Raw genomic sequence first — 20,636 nt, 5'->3', positions numbered from 1 at the left:
AAACAGGTCTGGGATTGCTTTCTCTCTCTAAAAATTAGAAAAGGGAAAGGAATTGGGGTCTGGAATTGCCTTGTGTCCTTAAAACTTGGAAAAAAACAGGTCTGGGATTGCTTTCCCTCCCTAAAAATTAGAAAAGGGAAAGGAATTGGGGTCTGGAATTACCTCCTCTCCCTAAAAATTGGGAAAAAACCTCAGGTCTGGGATTGCTTTCTCTCTCTAAAAATAAGTAAAGGGAAGAAATTGGGGTCTGGAATTGCCTTGTGTCCCTAAAAATTGGGAAAAAACAGGTCTGGGATTGCTTTCCCTCCCTAAAAATTAGAAAAGGGAAAGGAATTGGGGTCTGGAATTGCCTTGTGTCCCTAAAAAATGGGAAAAAACAGGTCTGGGATTGCTTTCTCTCTCTAAAAATAAGTAAAGGGAAAGGAATTGGGGTCTGGAATTGCCTTGTGTCCCTAAAAATTGGGAAAAAACCTCAGGTCTGGGATTGTTTTCTCTCCCTAAAAATAAGCAAAGGGAAGAAATTGGGGTCTGGAATTGCCTCTTCTCCTTAAAAATTGGGAAAAAACCTCAGGTCTGGGATTGCTTTCTCTCTCTAAAAATTAGAAAAGGAAAAGGAATTGGGGTCTGGAATTTCCTCCTCTGGCAAATCTTGCCCTGCAGGTGTTGGGGAGGAAGAAACTTGAGTTTTGTAGTGGAGAAACGTCAATAAATTTGTATGAGAGGCCCTAAATGATTCGTTCAGGATTTAAACCACAAATCCTTGCAGGCATTGGATCCTTTAGGCAAGAAAAATCCCACCAAAAAAATTGTGGAGCGCTGCTAAAAGGGGCGGGAAAGGATCACAAGAACCTTAAGGAGCTGCGGAGTGAATTTCAAGCGACGCTTTTATGGAATAAAGCCAAGGAGGAGATAAATTTGTTTGCCTGGCTCTGAATTTGACAGCTCATGAGCAGGATAAAAGGCAAAAAAAAAAATGGGGCTTAATCCATAAAGAGATAAAGCTGAATTTTATTTTGAGATGAAGCAGCGCTTTTAACTCCAAACCCTCGGTCACAACTCAATTTTCTGGGTGGTTTTGGCACCCAGAACTCACTGGATTCGGAGGCCTTTGAGAATGAAATGCTCAGTGAATGTGCAGAGTAAATGAAACCAATTCTGATCATTCTCTGCACTTTCAGCACTTTCCCCACCCTCTCTCTGTGTTTCTCAGAAGCTGCATTTTGCTTTCATCTCTCTTCAGCAAAGAGGGGATTCATTTAGACCAGAATTATATCCTAAATCCCCGCTTTGGAGGAAAAACTCCCCAGCTGCTGCATCCAAAAGTTATTTCCTGCTGATTTCTTCAGTCCTCCTCTCAGGGTCAAGGTTCTGCTCTGAAACATTGAAATTACTTGGGAAAATTTTAGAAAATCGGAGGTTTCCTGCAGGACCAGATGAGATTTGTGAAGAGCTGCTTTTAGTGTTCCTCTGCACAGTTATAGAAACGTGCAAGGAAACTGTTTCTTGGAAAATAGTTTTATTCTTCATTACATTCAACGAGTTTCTTCCATTAAGTGGCCCAGGAACTATCAAAGAATTTAAATATGACAAAATCTTTAAAAAAAACCCCAGGCATCTTTACCCAGATGATGTTTGGCATTGTTTATATCTTTAATTTTGGTTTTTTTTACAAAACTTGGGACAAATTTTAATTCTCCTCTTCAAAAGGAGGCAACTTTTTTGCACAAAGGTGAAGATTCGAGGTCAGAAGTGCAGTTTTTATGCTGCCTCCCGCTTCAAATCTTAGTTTTGCTGAGAGATCCTGCTCTTCCTGCAGGAAAATTCCCGCAGTGGTTTCCTTCATGGAATTATGGAATGGTTTGGGTGGGAAGGGATTTTAAATCCCATCCAGTCCCACCCCTTGCCATGGGCAGGGACACCTCCTACTATTCCAGGTTGCTCCAAACCCCGTCCAAGCTGGCCTTGGGGACTCCCAGGAATGGGGCAGCCACATCTGGGCCAGCTGTTCCCAATTTTCCCCGAATTTCCAGGCGCTCCCGAAGGATTTTTGGGCGCAAAGGCCTCGACCCCGCCGCCGCCGCCTCCCTCCCGCCGCGTCAGCGTTGCCAGGCAACGCGTAAAATGGCGGCGCCCGCGCGGGGTACGCCGGGAGTTGTAGTGCGGAACCTCGCCGCCCCCGCGCCCGGCCTGCGGTGCGGGACTCGTTTTCCCAGCAGGCGCCGCGGCGCCGCGCGAAAAGGCTGAGAGCGCGTATTTACCTGCGGGGAGCGGGGCGCAGGTGGGGCGCGCCGCGGGGGCTACTGGGATTTGTAGTTCGGGGCGGAGCAACCTCTCGGCGAAGCGGCGCGGCGGGCGGTGGCCGCCGGACTACAACTCCCAGGGTGCCGCGGGGCGCAGCGGGCAGGGCGCCGGCGGAGGGCGGGGGGTACGAACGGGAACCTCGGCGGTGCCGGGGGGGATGCTCAGGGGAGCCCTCAGGTGAGGAGGAGGGGACTGGAGTGGGAACGGGAACGGGCGGCGACTCTCGGGACGGGCGGCGAGCGCTGGGTGGGCCCCATTGTTCGCGGAGAGCCGGGGTGGGCAGTGGCGGCTGATGGATCCACCGAGTTCTCCAGGGAGAAGTCCCCGATCCTGGCGCCAGGGGGGTCGGAAGGGGTTTGGCTTTAGGATAAAAAAATCGCCCCTTGTTCCTCCTCCTTGCCCAGCGCTTTTGGGGCCAGCTGGTTCCTGGTGCGTTCGGAAAGGAGTCCTCTCCTTCTCATGCCCCCACTGAAACTTTGGGTGCTTTATTTCCTAATAAATTAACTCGGTCTAATACAGTTTTTTTACCAATCTCAGATTTTTGGAGTTGTAGGTATTTGGCGTTATTGTTTTGGTGTGTTTTTCTTGGCTAAACTTCCCCCAAACACATACCCCAATAATACGGATTTTTTGGTGCACCGCTTAGGGGTGAAACCGCCCCCCCCAAAATTTGCCATAAAAACACTGGGATTGTTCAGCCTGGAGAAAGAAAGTTTTGGGGTGACCTCACTGAGGCCTTCCAGTGCCTGGAGGAGCTGCAAGGAGAGCTGGAAAGGGAGTATTTCCAAGGGATGGAGTGACAGGACAAGGGGGAATGAATTCAAAGTGAAAGAGAGTGGGTTTAGGTTGGATGTTGGGAAGAAATTCCTCCCTGTGAGGGTGCTGAGGCCCTGGCACTTGGTTATTCCATGGATACCCATCCCTGGCAATGTCCAAGGCCAGCTTGGTCGGGGCTTGCAGCCACCCGGGTCAGTGAAAGGTGTCCCTGCCCATGGCACTGAATGACCTTTAAACCCCTTGCAACCCAAACCATTCCCTTATCCCATTCCCACAGCCCTTTTCCGCTGGAGAACATTCCCTCCTCCTCCCGATTTCTCAGGCTGCACCGAGTGCTGGAAGAGCAGAACGTGTCCCAGCAGCAAATACTAATTAATGTTTGCTCAGGGCAGGTGTGGAGCAGCTTTTGCAGCAAAGCCTGGCTTAAGGTGGCTCTCATTGTCTGCAGCACTGAGGTTTTAATTGCTGGCTGCTGTTGCAAAATCCCAGCGCTGGAAGGGCAGGATCGGAGCTCTGCCTCAAAGCTGGAAAAAACGAGTCCTCCTCGAGCTGGGATTGATAAAAGATTGTTTTGTTCCAACCTTTATCTGTCTCTGGCACAGCAGGTTCATTGTGAAACAGCTGCAGAGGGGAATGAGCAGCAAACCACAACCCTCAGGTGTGTGCTGGGAGCTGGGCAAGGTGCAGAGGGCTCCTGGGAGCCTGGAGGAGCTGGTGAGTGAGAGTTTCAGCTTTGGAAACCCCTTGGATTCTTCAGCTTTTACAACCCCCTCTGGTTCTGCTCTCAGCTTTGTCAACCTCAGAGTTAAGAAGGCTTCGGGTGCGATGCGGTTTCAAACCCAGGGAATTACGAAACCACCTGGAATTCAGGCAGAGTTTCTCTTCACTTTCCATCCTTTCCCAGCTGCTGGAAGTAATTCCCAAGCTCCAGCAACACTTTAGGCAAGAAAGATGCTGATATTGCAGCAGAAAGAATGGAAAGTGTAAAGATCAATGAAAGCATTTTGCTTCCAGGAGTGGGAGGAAAAAAAACTCGGTGTCGCTGAGTTGGTTGTGTTGCTTTTGAGATGCAACAAGAGGCAGGATTCCCTGAGTGAGCCTCGATGTGGTTTAATTGCAGTGTTTTGTGGCACTGGGGATCCGAGCTGACAGAGATTCGGGATTTGTTTCAAACGTGACACTCAGGGTGTGAAATCCTTGCTTGAATTCCGGCGTCTGCCTTCCCCAAACGGTGCTGGCAGGAAAACACCGAGGCAGAAATATTTTCTAATTTGGGCAGCAGCTTTTGCCTGGCGTTCTGTCTCTTTTTATTTTTATTTTTTTTTTGCCATTATCCGCAGGGAAAACGCTGCCAAACGTGGGACATATTTTAAGGGGGGGGAATGGTTTTGCTGTGGGTGTTTGATCCTGATGGGATTTGTGTAGCACAGAATCGTGGGATGGGATGGGTTGGAGGGAATTGAAACTCATCCAGATCCCGCTTTCTGCCATCCCAGGGTGCTCCAAGCTGGCCTGGGACACTCCCAGGGATGGGGGCAGCCCCAGCTTCTCTGGGAATTCCATCCCAACCCCTCACAGGGAAGAATTCCTTCCCAGTTTCCCATCCAAACCCCACCTCACACCTCATTTCAAAGCTAAACCTTCCCCGTCCTCTCTTTAGTGTTGGTGGCTCCTGAATCTCTTGAAGGTTTTAGGGCTTTTTTTCCTCTTTCAATTTCAAATTATGAGGTAAAACCTCATCCAGGATGGCAGCAGAATGTTGTGTTTGACCAGAAGACACTAAAAGGAGTAGTTCCTTCTGTGGTTTTGAGGAGTGAGACCCATTAAAAGCCGAATTCCCTGCTGGAAGTTGCTGTCCTGGAAGTTCCATGCTGGATTTATTCCCTGTTAGAGTTCACAAGCTCTTCCCAGCCTTCCTGAGGTGTGATTTGAGGAATATTTGATATCTTTTTCCACATTATTGCATTTTAAAAATACAGATACTTGAATCTGTCTGATTTTTTTTATGGGCATGACCCTAAAAAATCCAATCTTTAGTGTCCCATCCCTGGCTTGAATTTCTGCCTCATCCACAGAGATTTAATTTGTATAGTATGTAAATAAGCTGCTAATTATTACTGCCTGATAGAGAATCCACCAGGCTGTGAAGAAATAATTGTGGGGCTTGGAGTAAAATGTAAATTAAGTAAAAAATAACAAATATTTTCTGTGTTCAGAAGCTTTACAGCAGCTTTTTGAGCTCAGCTTTGCTTTAAAACCGGGTCAATAAAAACCCCAACAGCTCCAGATCAATAAAATGTTTAAATATTGTCTCTGTCTAATGGAAATAAAAATTATTGGCTGCTGCTTTGATCCAGTAGCTGGGACAGCTGCAGGGCCAAAAATCATCAATGCAGCTCTTGATTGTGTCCTGATTTATTTTAGGGATGGAAATCCAACCAATGTTGAGCTGATTGAGCTGTTTGTCTTCACCAGGAGGAGGATCTGGCATTTAAAAGTGATTTTTTCCCACAAATATTATTATGGCTTGTTCCTCAGCGTTATTTTTCTAGGTAAGCGCAATCTATTGTTTAAACAATAATTTAATTTTAATATCTTTTCTAATAAATACTCCTGCCTCATCTGTGTTTTCTTGCTCTTCCCAGCTATTTTAATAATCAGGTATTGACAAAAATCTCCTCAGAGCCTCCAAATCAATGAGAAGTTTATTAAAAATATTTATAAAACATTTTTACCCACTCCCAATTGTTTTCCCCCAGAGGAACTCTTTCATTTTTCATCTCATTCCTGAAGATAAATGATGGAAAACGGATGGAGAACAAAGCAAACTCTGTGTGTGGTTAAAATGCACCCATCCCTGAGCACATCCTGCTTTAAATTGAGATCATAATTAACATTATTGGGCTTCAGTTGGGAGGGATGGTGGCAGTGCCAGCTTTCCCTGTTCTGCCCCGATTCCCACTGGAAAAAATCAGTTGGAATTGTGAGTTTGGAGTAGGATTTTCAGGAGCTTGGAGCTTTCAGGGAGAGCAGGAGATCATCCTAATTTCCCCCCACCGAGCTGAATAATCTGATTTTGAAGATGGGGGCGGGGTGGAAATGATTTAATAAAAAAAAAATCAGGAAATTAATTATAGGAGCTGCTCCATGATTTTTTTTTTTTTTCCTTCAGAAAAACGACTTGCCAAGGGCTCAGGACACTTCTTTGGCAGGATTCTAAAAACTCCTCCGGTGGATTTTTATAGGAACCAATTTTTGGGGTGTGAAACGAGGCACTAAAGGAGTTCTCCAGTTAAAGGCTTTTTTCAGGCACTTCCCCCTTAGAAAAAAGGATTTTTTCAGTCTCCATGTTTTATTTATGATATAAAAAATACATTTTTTTCCTAAATGCTGGTTTTTGGAGGAGTCAATCCAAGCCTGGAATGCCTTGCAGCATTATTTCCTGGAGGACAGGCAGGTTTATTTTGTTGACACAGGGAGTGGCTCAGCAGCTGCAGATCAAGTGGGAGGTGGTGCCGTTTCCTTGGCTTTTTCCCTTTTCCCCCTTATTTCCCCCCCCCTTATTTTCCCCCCCTTTTATTAATAAATAATTTGAATTTCTTCCTGATTTTTATCCAGACCTGTGGTTTTTCCCCCCCTTTTTTTCCCCCCCTTTTTTTTCCCCCCTTTTTTCCCCCCCTTTTTTTTCCCCCCCCTTTTTTCCCCCCCTTTTTTTCCCCCCTTTTTTTCCCCCCCTTTTTTTCCCCCCCTTTTTTTTCCCCCCGCTTCCCTTTTCATTTTCTTCTAATTTCATGTAAAAACCCAGAATTGTGGTGGAATTCTCTGTCAATTTAAAGGAAGAAAAAACCAGATTTGTGACAGACAGGCCAGGAATTTTCCATTCCAAATGGAAAAGTTCCCTTAAAAACCAGCCAAATCCATTCAATCTCCATCCCAAGGGGTGTAATTAATGCAGAATTCCCTTTCCACGTGCTCCCATCCATGCCAGCCCCTCGTGGTGACTCCTCTCCTACAATCCCGTTGATTTTCCAGCTGCTGGGATTGTCCCTGCATGGCCCAGTTCGGAGCTCTCCTCGTTCCTTAGCAACCACAGAGGCAGCAGGGAAAATCCTGGATGTCTCCAGCTGGGATCCTGAACCAAGGTAAGCCCTTCCCTCAGTGCTTAATTCCACTCAGATCCAAGGAATGGTTCATTCCCGAGAAAAAGGATGCATTGGCAAAACTTCCTTAACAAAGGGAAGCAGAATTTAGGTGCCATTAATCAATAATTTGAATTTCTTCCTGATTTTTATCCAGACCCGTATTTTTCCTGGGAATGGAGGTGCCCTTTGTGCTTCTCCTAACGAGGCTCGTGGCAGAAGTTGCCGGCAAATCCACGGAAAACTCGGTGGGTGCTCCATGATTTCTCCAATCCAGGTTATTTTCCTCTCCTCCTGCACTTCCTAAAAGCCTTCAGAATTCAGGAATTCCTGCTCCAAACTCAGCATTCCCTGAAACTTTCCCGTTTTCCTCTGATTCCTTCTGAAAGCAGGGAATTCTCCCTGCCTGTGTGGGGTAACAGGGATGCAAAACCATGTGGGAAAAGCACCTCAAGAATCCAAAAAGAATCCAAAAAGAATCCTTTTTTTAAAGATATTGATCGATTTAACCTCAAACCAACCCCAAAATTTCACTTTTTAATGCCTGAGCTGCTCTAAAACTTCAAGGGACCAAAAAAAAATCAGAAATACAAAGTACAAAATTCTGGTTTTAAAAGAATCCCCCCACTAAAACCTCAAAAAAACCCTGATTTTAATTTTTTATCTCTAAATATTTTTTGCTTTTTCCTGTTTTTTTGCTGTAATCCAGTAAAATTTACTAATTGCTTCCTGCTAATTTCAGTTTGAACAGCCCCAGCTGCTGCTCCTGATATCTTTGATTTCTCACCCTCACATTTGGTGATGTTGCTGATAAACTGAATAAAATTTGCTGTTTTTTCTCAGTTCTATTTCAATTTTCCTATGGCTGAATCCAGATCAGGTCTCATTATATTCATCCAAAATTACTCTCTTTTTATTTTAAGCCTGATTTAAGGATTTTTTAAGGGGATTTACCCAGAAAATTTTCAATTTTGGAAGTTCTGGTTGATTTTCCTTGGAGAATTTGTAAATAATTCAGGCTTTTATAACAATTTTTCTATATTTATTTCTATTTCTAAAAGAAAAATAAAATGCATTTATAAAACAAAAAATAAAAATTAAAACAGGAAAAAAGAAAAAAATCCAGCAGGTTTGAAGTGAATTATTCCTCAATTTCTGTGGAGATTTTTTTCTTTGTTGGAGCATTTTCCTCGATGGAAAAGTGGGAATTGCACTGGGAATTCCTCTCCGTAGGTCTCAGAGCCGGAATGTTGTGTGGATGTGTTGGATTCCAACAGCTCCTGCCCCGTCACCCACCAGTGCAGCCCAGGTATGGAATTATTTGGAATAAAACCATGGAATTTTGGGATGATTTGGGTTGGAAAAGACCTTCAAGCTCATTTACAGACCAAGCCCTGCCCAGCCTGGCTCTGGACACTTCCAGGGATAAAAAATTCCCAGATTTTCTGGACTTTAGCACCAAAATCCAGCAGCTGGGGAGTGAAAATAAATAAATTAATTAATCTTATTTCCTTGGAATTCCTTCTCCTTTTGGCCTCATCGGAAAGTTTTCTTTTTCCTGGGATAAACATTGGGAATAAAACCTCTTTTGTGTGGGAGAAGAGGAAGCAGGAGCTCTTTGTAACCCTCCCAAAAAAGGGAATTTCTGCTGGGTTTTCCCTCTGAAAGCTGGGAATGAGCAGAAAATTGGGAATTCTTGCTGTGAATTGTTGGTTTTATCCCTTTTTCCGTGTTTTTTTTGGGGCAGGATGCTACAGGAGGTGGAATGAGGATGGGAGCAGCAGCTGCATTAAATGCAGGAATGAAACCCTGCCCGGCCCCTCTGGGCACAACCTCAGCGAGTGCAGAAATGGTGAGTTTGGAATTCATTTAAATTCACTTAAATGCCATTAATTTCAACTGATTGGAATTCAGTTAATCTGAATTCATTTCAGTCATTTGTATTCATTCATTGACATCGATTCCTGCAGCAAAAACTCCTCAAAAATACCTCCAAAAATGGAGATTTTTATCCCACGTCGTTTAAAAAACTTTCCCAAAGTCCCCGTGGGACTTGGAGCTGCAAAAACTGTGGAAATTTGGGAATTTGGTGGGCAGGAAGTGCAGTGGGATCGTTTGCAGGAAGAGCCAAATGTCCAAATTGGTGATGGAAATGGATTTTAGTGGGAATTCCATCCTTTTCTTTACAGCTGGGAGCAGAGGGCTGAATTCCCAAATGAACGTGAGCACTGTCACTCCTTTCATCCAGAACTTTGGTGAGTAAATGGAATTTTGGGCAGGTTGAGGGATTATTCCCTCTGCTCCAGGGATTTGGGGTTGGTGGAAAAAAGGATTGGGAGTTTAAAAGAAGGGATTTGATGAGTTAAAAAAGTGATTTAATGAGTAAAAAAGTGATTTAATGAGTTAAAAACGATTTAATTTGTTAAAATGAGTTGAAAAAGTGATTTGATGAGTTAAAAAGTGATTTAATGAGTTTAAAAAGTGATTTAATGAGTTAACAGTGATTTAATCTGTTAAAATGAGTTTAAAAAGTGATTTGATGAGTTTAAAGTGATTTAATGAGTTGAAAAAGTGATTTAATTTGTTAAAATGAGTTTAAAAAGTGATTCAATTTGTTAAAATTTTTAAAAAGTGAATTAATGAGGAGCCCCTGGGAGCTGCTGCTCCCTCTCCCATTTTTTATCCTGCCCATAAACTCAGTTTTAGGCACATGGGATTATCCAACACCACCTAAAAATGAGGGATTTGCTCTGTATTTTTATTTAACCCTTTTATTAGGAGGGGTTTTGGGTGAAAACCAGACTTTTCTCTCTCTTTTTTATGATTCTTTTCTCTCAGGGGGCCCAGAAGTCGCAAGCTTCCCTCATTTTGGGGACATTTTCATCAGTTTATTCCTGATCCTCTCCGTGGCTTCTTTCTTCTACCTCAAACGAGCCAACAAACTCCCAAATATTTTCTACAGAAGAAACAAAGGTAAAAAACCCCTTTAATTATCCAGTCCTTAATTGAACTTTGCTGCGTTAATTGATTGAAAGTTGAATTTTGTGTTGAAATCCCCTCACGGTTGGGTTTGAATTCCATGGAGCTGCTGGATTTTCCTGATTATCCCGAGAAAATGTAAAGCAGGGCTGGATTTTGTGGGGATTTTTGATTTTGTTGGTCTTTATCTCTGCTATTCCTGCATGGAATAAAAACCATGGAATAAAATAATGGATAAACTCATGGAATCATGGAATGCTTTGGGCTGGGAGGTGTCAGGGACACCTTCCATGATCCCACATTTCTCCAAGCTGGCCTTGAGCACTTCCAGGGATGGGCAATCCACAAATTCTCCTGGAAATCCATGCACTGACCTTCCTGGCAAAGCAATTCCAGAAAAAGTAGGGAAAAACACCGGGAAATTTTGCTCCCCACGGGGCACCAAGCCTTGAAACAGCAATTCCTGGGATTTGTGTGTGTCCACATTTGCAATTCCTGGGAGTTGCTGAACAAAAACACATGGAAGGGGATGTCTCCCACATTTTTCCCTGTGTTTTCCATGGGTTTGGGGTTGATTTGGAATTGATTTAATTCCCATGGCAACCTCCAGCCCGGACTTTGCTGTGTTAGAGCTCTTTCTGTTGAAATAAAGCTGATTTTTGGTTCAGTTCCTTCATGTTTTACTGCCACACCTGAAAAAACTCCCCAAAAAATCCAAATTAAGGGGTGGATGGAGCAGAAAAAGTCCCAGGTTTTGGGCTAAAAATGCTGGATCTGTTCATAGGAATTTCAGGGATCCTCCCATTTCCCAGTTTCTGTGGGACCGTTTTGCATCCAAGGCCCCAAAAGTGGCTCTTTGAGGCCTGAATTCCCCATTTTGTGGAGAAAATTCCCATTTTGTGGAGAAAATTCCCATTTTGTGCTCATAAATCCCCATTTTGTGGGGAGAACTCCCATTTTGAGCTCATAAATTCCCATTTTGTGGAGAAAATTCCCATTTTGAGCTCATAAATCCCCCATTTTGTGCTGATAAATTCTCCAATCTTGGGAGTCCTACACCCAATACAATTCTATTAAATGGGATTTTTTGAATATTTTGGTTGGATTTTAGGACAAAACTTCCTTTTTTAACAATCAAATGATTCCATTCATGGATGTATTTTTGTAAAATTAGCCATTCCCAGCCTTCTAAATTAATAAAAATAATCTAAATTAATCCCTTTTGTTTTTCTTTTAGCCATCTGTTCTCCAGCCCAGTGAAACGGTGAGTGAATTCTTTTTATGGGAACAAGATAAAACATTAAAATTTCAACTTTGTTAAACAATGATTTCGATTTTAATTAACTAAATTGCAACTTTATTAAGCAACTCCTTAATTGATAAATGAGACTGAAATAAATATCAAAGATATTTTGGGGTTCCTTGTATCCAAACTGGGACAAAAACTGAAAAATAATGGATTGCATTGAGTTGTTTTTCCAAGAACTCTCTACAGAGTGAAAATTGTTGGAATCCTCAAAAAAAATCCTGGATTTTTTAAGGAAAAACCGTTAAAAAGTTCTTTTTTTTCCCATTATCCTTCTCCTGTTCCACAGGCATCCATGATCTCTCCTCCAGTTTCTTCAGGTGAGGAATTTTCCCTGAAATGTGCTGTTTCCACCTGTTGCCTAAAAGACAAGGAAAACTCCACGTGGAAATGCTAAAAATAAACAGAAAATCCAAATAATTCTTGGGGTAAAGCTGTGGAATGTGTGGAGGGGACGGAAATCCAATGGAATCTGGTGAAGGTTTGGTTTTGTGGGTTTCATTTTGGGGCTTTGTGGTTGAGTGTTCTGGGTTTGAGTTCGCTTTTGGGGTTGTTTGTGGCTTCGGTCCCTCAGGAATTGCTGGATGGGGTTGGGAATTCTCAACCAAGGGAATCCCGAGATCCTTGAAGTTGGAAAAGATCTCCAGGATCCAAATCCAAGGATTCCCCATTTCCACCTTGCCCCAAGTGCCACACCCTTGACCCACCCCATGCTTGTGGGCGCTCCAAACCTCCCTGGGCAGCACTGCCACATTCCACCTCCTTTTCCCTGCTGGAATTCCGGCTGGAATCCCATTTTCCAGCAGTTTTGATGCCGCTTTTGTGCCTTGGCAGTGCGGAAGCCGCGCTACGTCCGCCGCGAGCGCTCCCTGGGCCCCTCTGGCCTGGCCCCGGCCGACAGCAGGGGTCAGCAACGTCTGAGCCCCTCCCGGGAGTGTCCCAGCCCTTTTCCTGACTCCATGGAAAAACTCTGGAAGCTGCTGATCCCACAGGAAGCCGAAGGGTTTGTGCCAAATCATTCCCAAGCGAGAAGGCGGCACCAGCTCCCCGGTGACATTTGGGGACTTGGCAGGCCCTGGTCCCTGCTCCGGGGGTTCCTCCCTCTCCTCCAGAGGCTGTGGGGAAGAATCCTTGAGGAATTTGGGGGAACTTTCCCTGTTGGGGGAGAATCGCTTGAGGAATCTTGAGGAGAATCCTGGAGGAATTTGGGGACTTGCCCTGTTTGGGGAGAATCCCTTAAGGAACCCTTGGTGCCATTTTTCCCTGCTGTGAGGAGAATCCTTTGAGGAATGGGGGGACTTTCTCTGCTGTGAGGAGGATCCTTTAAGGAATCTGTGAGGAGAATCCTTAAGGAATTTTGGGGGACGTTGTCCTGTTTGGGGAGAATCCTTGAGGAATTTGGGAGACTCCCCTGTTTTGGGGAGAACCCTTAAGGAATCTTGGGTGCATTTCCCTGCTGTGAGGAGAATCCTTAAGGAATCTTGGTGCATTTTCCCTGCTGTGAGGAGAATCCTTAAGGAATTTTGGGGGACTTTCTCTGCTGTGAGGAGGGATCCTTAAGAAATCGGTGTGAGGAGAATCCTTAAGGAATTTGGGGGACTTACCCTGGTTTGGGGAGAATCCTTGAGGAATTGGGGGACTTGCCCTTGTGAGGAGAATCCTTAAGGAATCTTGGTGCATTTTCCGTGGCTGTGAGGAGAATCCTTATGTATTTGGGGGACTTACCCGTGCTGTGAGGAGAATCCCTTGAGGAATCTGTGAGGAGAATCCTTGAGGAATTCGCGGGGATTTTCCCTGCTGTGAGGAGAAACCTTCAGGAATCTGTGAGGAGAATCCTTGAGGAATTTGGGGGATTTTTCCCTGCTATGAGGAAAATCCTTAAGGAATCTTGGTGCTGTCCCTGTGGTGTGACCCCAAAAACTGGAGGTGACAGCGCTGCAGGCCTCAAAATCCTGGGATTGGGGTGCGGATCCACTCCGGGATGGGGAATTGGCAAAGGGATGCTCTCGTTAAGTGCCACTGTAGGACAGTGTGACAGTGATTAATTATGACAGTGATTAATTATGACAGTGATTAATGATGACTAATTAATTACAACAATAATTAGGATGCAGAATCCTTTGGAAGCAAAGCCCGGAGCCTCCTCAGAGCCCGGATTCCCCTGGGATCCTTGTCCCGCTCTCCAGAGCTGTCCTTGGTGCTCAATCCAGGCCCCATCCCAGATCTGGGAATCTTTGGGGGGAGTTTTTCCAGCTCAGTCCTTGGATAAAGAGTCCTGCAAGGATTGGCCCTGCTGGCTTCGTTCCCTGTGGAAGGAAAAGCAGAATTCCTGGATTTAGAGCAGTCGGGGGATGTTTGGGATGAGCTGGAGGGATTCAGGATGACTCCTGCCACTGCAATCATGGGATTTTTTTATGGTCAATCCCTGGAATTTGCAGGGCAGGACTGGAGCTCCTCAGGCATTTCCCCTAATTCCAGAACACCAGCCTCAACCTCCCCCAGCCTGGATCTTGTTCCTGCCTGAGCAATTTCTCTCTCTGGAAGTTAAAAATAGCTGGAAAATGACTTTTTTTTTTTCTCCTGGCCACGTCTCCCTCCAGCAGGCAGGGGTGGCTCTGGGATCCATCCTAAATCCATGGAAATGTCACTGTCACCACCTGGAATTCCAGCTCTGCAGCCTGAGCATTCCCACCTCCCTGTGCTGCTCCCAAAATAAATCCTTTGGAAGCTCTCCCTCAGCAGCCCCTGGCAGGGGACAGGAATGGGAACAGTTGGTTCTTCCTGGTTTTTTTGGGAAAATGAGGACAAAGCTGTCCTGGAGCTGACTCCCACATGGAGAGTCCACATTCCCTTTTCCCTGGGGTTAAAACCTTCCAAGAGGAAAAGTTGGGATAGGAAGAGATCAATTTATCCTATGGAATAATCCTATTTTCTGGGAATTTTGGGGCAGTTGGATTTGCTTTTATCTCCTTTTTTTTGTGGCATCCACAGGGATAAACCCCAAAATCATGGAGGGCTCCTGTGCCAAAAAAAACCCTTGGAATTTAAGATTTTGCCTCTCTATTATGATAAATAAAATTATTTTCCTTCTGACTGGGCAATTCCAGTTGAAACCCTTCCCATATGGAATTACTTGGAGGGTTTGGGAAAATCCAACCTGGATTTGTTTCAGTCTCTCTTTGTGCTGCTGAGATTTTCTTTTTTTCCCCCCCAAGCAGAAATCATTGGAGGTTTTATCCCAAAATCAGGGAATGCCTGAGGATTTTCCTAATTCCTGAGGGGGGAAAAAGGAGTAACTATGCAAATAATGCCAAGAAAGGTGCAGCTCTGGAGCAGGGAATTTCTGGTGTGTCCATGGATTCTTGTCCTGCTTAATTCCTAAAATTTAATTTATTGAAGGATTTTTCTGTGTCTTCTCCTCGAGTGAGATTGATTTAATTGTTGTCTAAAAATCGAATTTTTGTGTGGAATTAAAATCGAGTTTTCTCAGTGATAATGCCCAGAAAACTTTCAGAATCCCAAGATTTTTACCCAGAAACTTCAGAATCCCGAGGTTTTTACTCATTTTTTGTGTGTGGTTCAGCTTTGTCAGCGCTGGGAACTCCTGGTTGGGTTTTGTGGGGTTGGGGTTGGGTTTTGGGGGTTTAAATTCAGGTTTTGTGGTTGAATTTGGGGCTTTGGTTTTGGCTTTGAGGATTGAGTTTTGTGGGTTTAGGTTTGGTTTTGTGGTTGGGTTTTGGGGTTTAGGTTTGGGTTTTGTGGTTGGGTATTGGGGTTTAGTTTTGGGTTTGGGGGTTGACTTTTGTGGGTTTAGTTTTGGGGGTTGAACATTGTGGGTTTGGGGTTAAGATTTGGGTTTGTGGGTTTAATTTTGGGTTTTGTGGTTGAGTTTTGTGCGTTTGGTTTTGGTTTGGGGGATTGAGTTTTGGGTTTGGGGTTAAGATTTGGGTTTTGTGGTTAAAGTTGGGGTTTGTGGTTGAGTTTTGGGGGTTTAGTTTTGGGTTTGGGGTTAAGGTTGGTTTTGTGGTTTAATTTTGGGTTTTATGGTGCAGTTTTGGGGTTTAGGTTTTGGGTTTGGGGTTAAGATTTGGTTTTGTGGTTTAATTTTGGGTTTTATGGTGGAGTTTTGGGGTTTAGTTTTGGGTTTGGGGTTAAGATTTGGGTTTTGTGGTTAAAGTTGGGGTTTGTGGTTGAGTTTTGTGCGTTTGGTTTTGGGTTTGGGGATTGAGTTTTGGGTTTGGGGTTAAGATTTGGGTTTTATGGTGGAGTTTTGAGGGTTTAGGTTTGGGTTTGTGGGTTTCTCCTTTCTTTGCACTGGCAAATTCCCTATAAAATGGGATGGTTTGGGTTCCATCTCCCTCGAAAATACCACTGAAGCGCTTTAAAGCTCGGCTTTAACACCCCTGATGTTCAATGTATTTGTATCTTTTTCAATGGTGCCAAAATAAAGAGATTTCAGCTTTTTTTTTTTCGGTTTTGAGCTCTTTTTTTGTTTGGTTTTTGGTGTCTCTGGAGGTCGTTCTGTGTTTCCTTTTTAAGCCTGGGATGAAGGGAACAGAATTAACACCCAAGGAGCCCAGATTTCAGCTCATCTGGGGCCTCCCTGCCCCCAAAACGGAGGGAGAAGAAATAAAAATCCCTTTTTCTGCTGCTTCCTGCCCGGTTTAAAGCGGGGTCACGAGGCTGGGCTGGGTTTTTACACCTTAAAATTGGATTTATTTGGTCAAAGCCAAATCTTTGCACGTGTCAGCAGGAAAATTCCACGTGGAAATGGTGAAAATAAGCAGCGAATGCTGTGGATGAGGCTGTGGGAACCCAGCAGTAAAAAACGCCTGCAGGAAATGAGGATTTGCAGGGGTTTATTTAAAGTTCCTTTAAAGAAGAGCAGGAAAACTCTAAGATAGGATTTTAGCAGGGATTGGGATAATGGGGATTATTGATTATTGATTGATGAAGGGGGATGGGCTGGGGTTGAGCACTGATTCCTTTTTCCATCCAATTCTTTTTTGTTTCCTTTTCTTTCCTTCCCTGAGGATTTGGGATTCTTGGGTTTCTTCCATTTCTTCAGCTGCCCAAACAACCCCAACCTATTTGGCCAATAATAATAATAATCATCATCATCATCATCACTCTGATAATAACAAATTATTATTGATAATAATGAAAATAACGATAAAATAAAAAATAATAAAATAATTATAATAAAATAAATAATAACAAACATTTTTAAATAAATAAAAGGATAATAATAGTACTAAATTAAGAAATTTTTTAATTTAAAGTAACAATAAAAATAGTAAAATATTAATAAAATTATATAGAAATAAATTAATTAAAACTATATTATTATAAATTAAAACAAATAAATATTATTAATAAAAATAATGAAATCGTAATTAAAATAATAAAATGGTAACAAAAAAGAAAGGAATAAAAATTATAAATAATTATACTATCAATAAATAATAATTAAAATGATAATAAAACTATTATAAATAATAATAAATAAAATATCATTGAAGTTTAATAAAGTAATGAGAATAAAAAATGAAAAGAATCACAATTAATAAAACTAGGATGATAATGATAATTTTAATAATAATAATTTCTCCATTATAACAGGAGCAGACCCAAAAGAAATGGGGCTGCCGAGCCCGCACAGTTAAACTTTTCCCTCATAAATCCCCAAAAGGGGCTGATTTATGGGAAAAATCCTGCCTGGAAGTGCTGCTGAGGAGGGGCTTAAGGAAAAGGGAGACCTGGAAAAAATATTTGCAATATCTCTATATATTTCAAGAGACTTCTTTCAATATATTTCTATTTATTCTATTTAAAATCTCTTTCTGGAATAGAACCATGCAATGCTTTGGGTTCATCCCAGGTTCTTCCAAGCCTTCCCTATTTATAAATCCACATAAACACACCCAAAATAAAGCGAATTTTAGCTGCTCCAACTCCTTTTGGCAGAGCTTAAAACAGCCCCAGAAACGTTTTTTGGAGCCAGAGAGAATTTAGGACTGAGTTTAAGTGCGGAGAAGCGTCTCATTTGCATATGCAAATCAACCCATTGCATAACGAGCTGCTGGGTTCTGATGTGAGGGGAGTTCAGCACCTCGCCCGGCTGAGGAAATTTGATAAAATCTCTTATCAACACCAGGGAAAAGTGATTCCCAGCGGGATCTGCTGCCAAATCCCATCCAATCCAAACCATTCTTGAGGAATTGCATGAGTTTGGCAGAGAATTCCCAACCCAGGCCTCCAAATCCGGGATATTTGGCGATTGGGTTGCTGTTCCACGATGGTTTTGGTGCTGATCCTTTCCCCTGGGATTGTTTTCAGGGATAAGGGTGGGATTTGAATTCTCACCGCCCCTTCGGGTGTGAAAACAGAGCTGGAAAAAAATCCCCGAACAATTCTAGAAGTGGCTCCCAGTCCTCCTTCCCTGGTGTGGGGCGGCTCGTGGCTTTGGAAAATAGGAACAAACCTGGATCCCAGTTCAGGAATCTTCGTGGGATCTGCAAACTGATCCCTGGCTCTTGTTCCCTTCCCAAAAAACCTGCTCCAACTTTCCCGCAGCGATTTCCAGGACACACATTGCGGTGGATGGGTGACACCTGGTGGCACCTGGGATCCTCTGGAATTCCACTTTTCCATCCCTCTGCCTCCAACCTGACGGATTTTTTTACCCCAATTTCCCTCTTTGCTCCCTAAAAACCACAATGGGAGCAGCTGGTGGAGTTTTTCCCCTGCAGGAATTGGTAAAAACTGGGAATCCCAATTTTTTTGTAGGAGCTGGGAGAAATTCCAGAGTTGCTCCTTTGCAATTCCCAGCTGGGAAATCTCGGCACACAAAGTGTTAAACAAGCCCCAAAGTGTTAAAAAGCAGGAAATCCAGATGGAATTTTCATCTCAAGAACGAATCCAGCAGAAATATTGGACATTTTAATGGGAATAATTGGGAATAATTGGGAATAACGGCAGGGGTTGCTTTACTTTAAATTCCAGGTGATTTCCTCCTTCTCCAGCACAATTTCAGGAAGGAAATTTATTTCTGATGAGGACAGGCTGGAAAAGAGAATCCCATTATCCGCCACGAGGAGAGGAGAGGGATGAAGTGGGAAAAAAATTCCTTAATATTCCATTTTATTTTCGTTTGTCAAAAACCTCCTGGCAAATAAAACCGGAGAACAAGGCGGGAAATGATGTTGGAAAATTCAAATTCCAAGCCTCTGCTGCCCTCAGGGAGAGCTGAGCTGGCTCTCCAGGGAAATTTCCTTTAGGAGACTCCATGAATTTAGGAGAATTCCATGAATTACCCCCATTCCTGAAGGAAGTCCCAGCCTAAAAGGAATCAGCGGAATAACCTTGGGAAAGCTGCTGTGGGAGCGGAAAAATCTCTGAATTCCGACTGCTGGGCAGGTGAACTCCAGTGACCTTCCAGGAGCTGCAATTCCAGAGGGTCTGGAATTGGGAGGGCTTTAATTAAGAGCGAACAGCTGCAATTAGCACGAGCGCCTTCATTAAGGTGTTTACATCGAGCTCTGAGCAGGCAAAGCCTCCCTGGCTGATAAAGCCGGGCTTTAATTCCCTTTTTCCCTCCCAATTCCCCACCGGGAGCTGATTTAGGGATCCAGGATCGGGACTGGGGCACTGATTCCCTTTCCCAATGACGTCATTTCAAGCAGCGAAGTTGCTTTTTAGCTGATTTCTTTTCATTTCATTGATTTCCTTTAATTTCATGCATTTCTTTTGATTTCATGGCTGGGGATGTTTGTTAATCCCAGACTCTTCCTTCCATGCATAAAATCCTCTTTAATTCCCTTTATTCTGGCTGGAGCTGCTTGATTTTCCCTAAAATCCAGGGATTTTTGGCAGCAGGATCGTTTTCCCCCCTCTGCTGGATTCTGCACTTCCAACCCAAATCCAGAGGAGCGGGGTCTGTCCATGGAAATCCCCGGAGCTGGGAAATCCCTGGAGCTGCGGCCACTTGGGGGGAGTAGAAGGCAAGGAGTGCCCTGCTCACGGATTTCCTGGGAAAAGAGGGATGGGAATGGGGGGAATTCGCTGGTTTGGGAGTTATTTCAGTCGGTTGCGTTGTCTTGGTCGAGTTTGTGAGGGTGAGGAAATTTGGTGGTTGGTAGGAAATAGAAAACTGGTGAGAATAAAATAAAATAAAATAAAATAAAATAAAATAAAATAAAATAAAATAAAATCAATTAAAATAAAGTAGAATAAACTAAAAGAAAAAGAAAAGAAAATAGAATACCATAAAGCAGAATAAAAATAAAAACGAAAGAAAATAATCTCAGTAAGGGAAATAACGTTTTCTCCCTCTAAAAGGCCGGGATTTCTCCAAAGAGGGCTTGAATTTGGAATTTTGAAATTGGCTTTTGAATTTTGGGCTTGCAGCACTAATTAGTGGTGGGATAAGAATCCCAGAATCCCACCTGGGTGGCAAAATCCCTTCTCCCGGGTGTCCCAGTGGCTCCCAGTACAACCAGTTCTCCATCCCCCATTGGGCGATTGGGTCCCGCTGAAGGCAGCGGGAGAAAAAAAACCTAAAAATTGGTTAAATTTTTGAAATTCGGTGCCGTTCCCGCTTTCCCGAGAATTCCCATTAATTAAAGACATCGAGGAGGGGTGGGGGGAGAATAAAACCTCGGCTTAAAAATCCTCTGTTAAACTTTAAACCCGGCCTGGCCGTGGGCGGGAGGAGCGCGCAGAGCTCTCCATCCCCCCGGCAGCCTCTGGATCATAAAAATCCCTGGATTTTGACCCAGGGAAGTTGCGCTGGGACCGCGCCTTTCCCGCAGCAGGTGAATCCTCCCGGAGCTGCTCATCCCGCTCAATCACCTGGGAAAAGCGAGTTCGTTAATTGCCGCTGCCAGGCCGGGCTTTAATGAGCCGAGCCCAACCTCTCCTATCTTATCTGGGCCCTGATAAGCACAAAACGTTCCCGGGGCGTTGCCAGAAATCAAATAAAAATTATAAAATTTTATGGATGCGGATGAAAAGCCGTGCTTTGGTGGGGGCGGTTTGCTCGGGCAGGACAAACGCAGCCCCGAGGGATTCCTGGCATAGGGAAAAGGAGTTTCCCGAAGTCCTAAAAGCCTTAAAAAAATACCTTTAGTGGA

At 43.8% G+C, this 20,636-nt stretch overlaps 1 protein-coding gene across 1 annotated transcript; it reads left to right on the top strand.

The window, feature by feature from the left end:
• The first annotated feature begins 2,398 nt into the window (after nt 1–2,398).
• LOC104693402 (uncharacterized protein C1orf159) lies at nt 2,399–20,039 on the top strand. Its single transcript, XM_039564141.1, has 13 exons — nt 2,399–2,478; nt 3,684–3,792; nt 5,503–5,630; nt 7,111–7,220; nt 7,375–7,465; nt 8,451–8,526; nt 8,965–9,069; nt 9,407–9,472; nt 10,056–10,190; nt 11,435–11,460; nt 11,792–11,822; nt 12,337–12,505; nt 19,985–20,039. The coding sequence occupies exons 5-13, from the start codon at nt 7,394–7,396 to the stop codon at nt 20,037–20,039; spliced, it is 735 nt and encodes a 244-aa protein (XP_039420075.1). The 5' UTR covers nt 2,399–2,478; nt 3,684–3,792; nt 5,503–5,630; nt 7,111–7,220; nt 7,375–7,393.
• The last annotated feature ends 597 nt before the right edge of the window (nt 20,040–20,636 follow it).

This window comes from Corvus cornix, chromosome 21, assembly GCF_000738735.6.
Source record: "Corvus cornix cornix isolate S_Up_H32 chromosome 21, ASM73873v5, whole genome shotgun sequence".
Classification (NCBI taxonomy): domain Eukaryota; kingdom Metazoa; phylum Chordata; class Aves; order Passeriformes; family Corvidae; genus Corvus; species Corvus cornix.
This window is presented reverse-complemented; position numbering and strand designations above follow the sequence as displayed.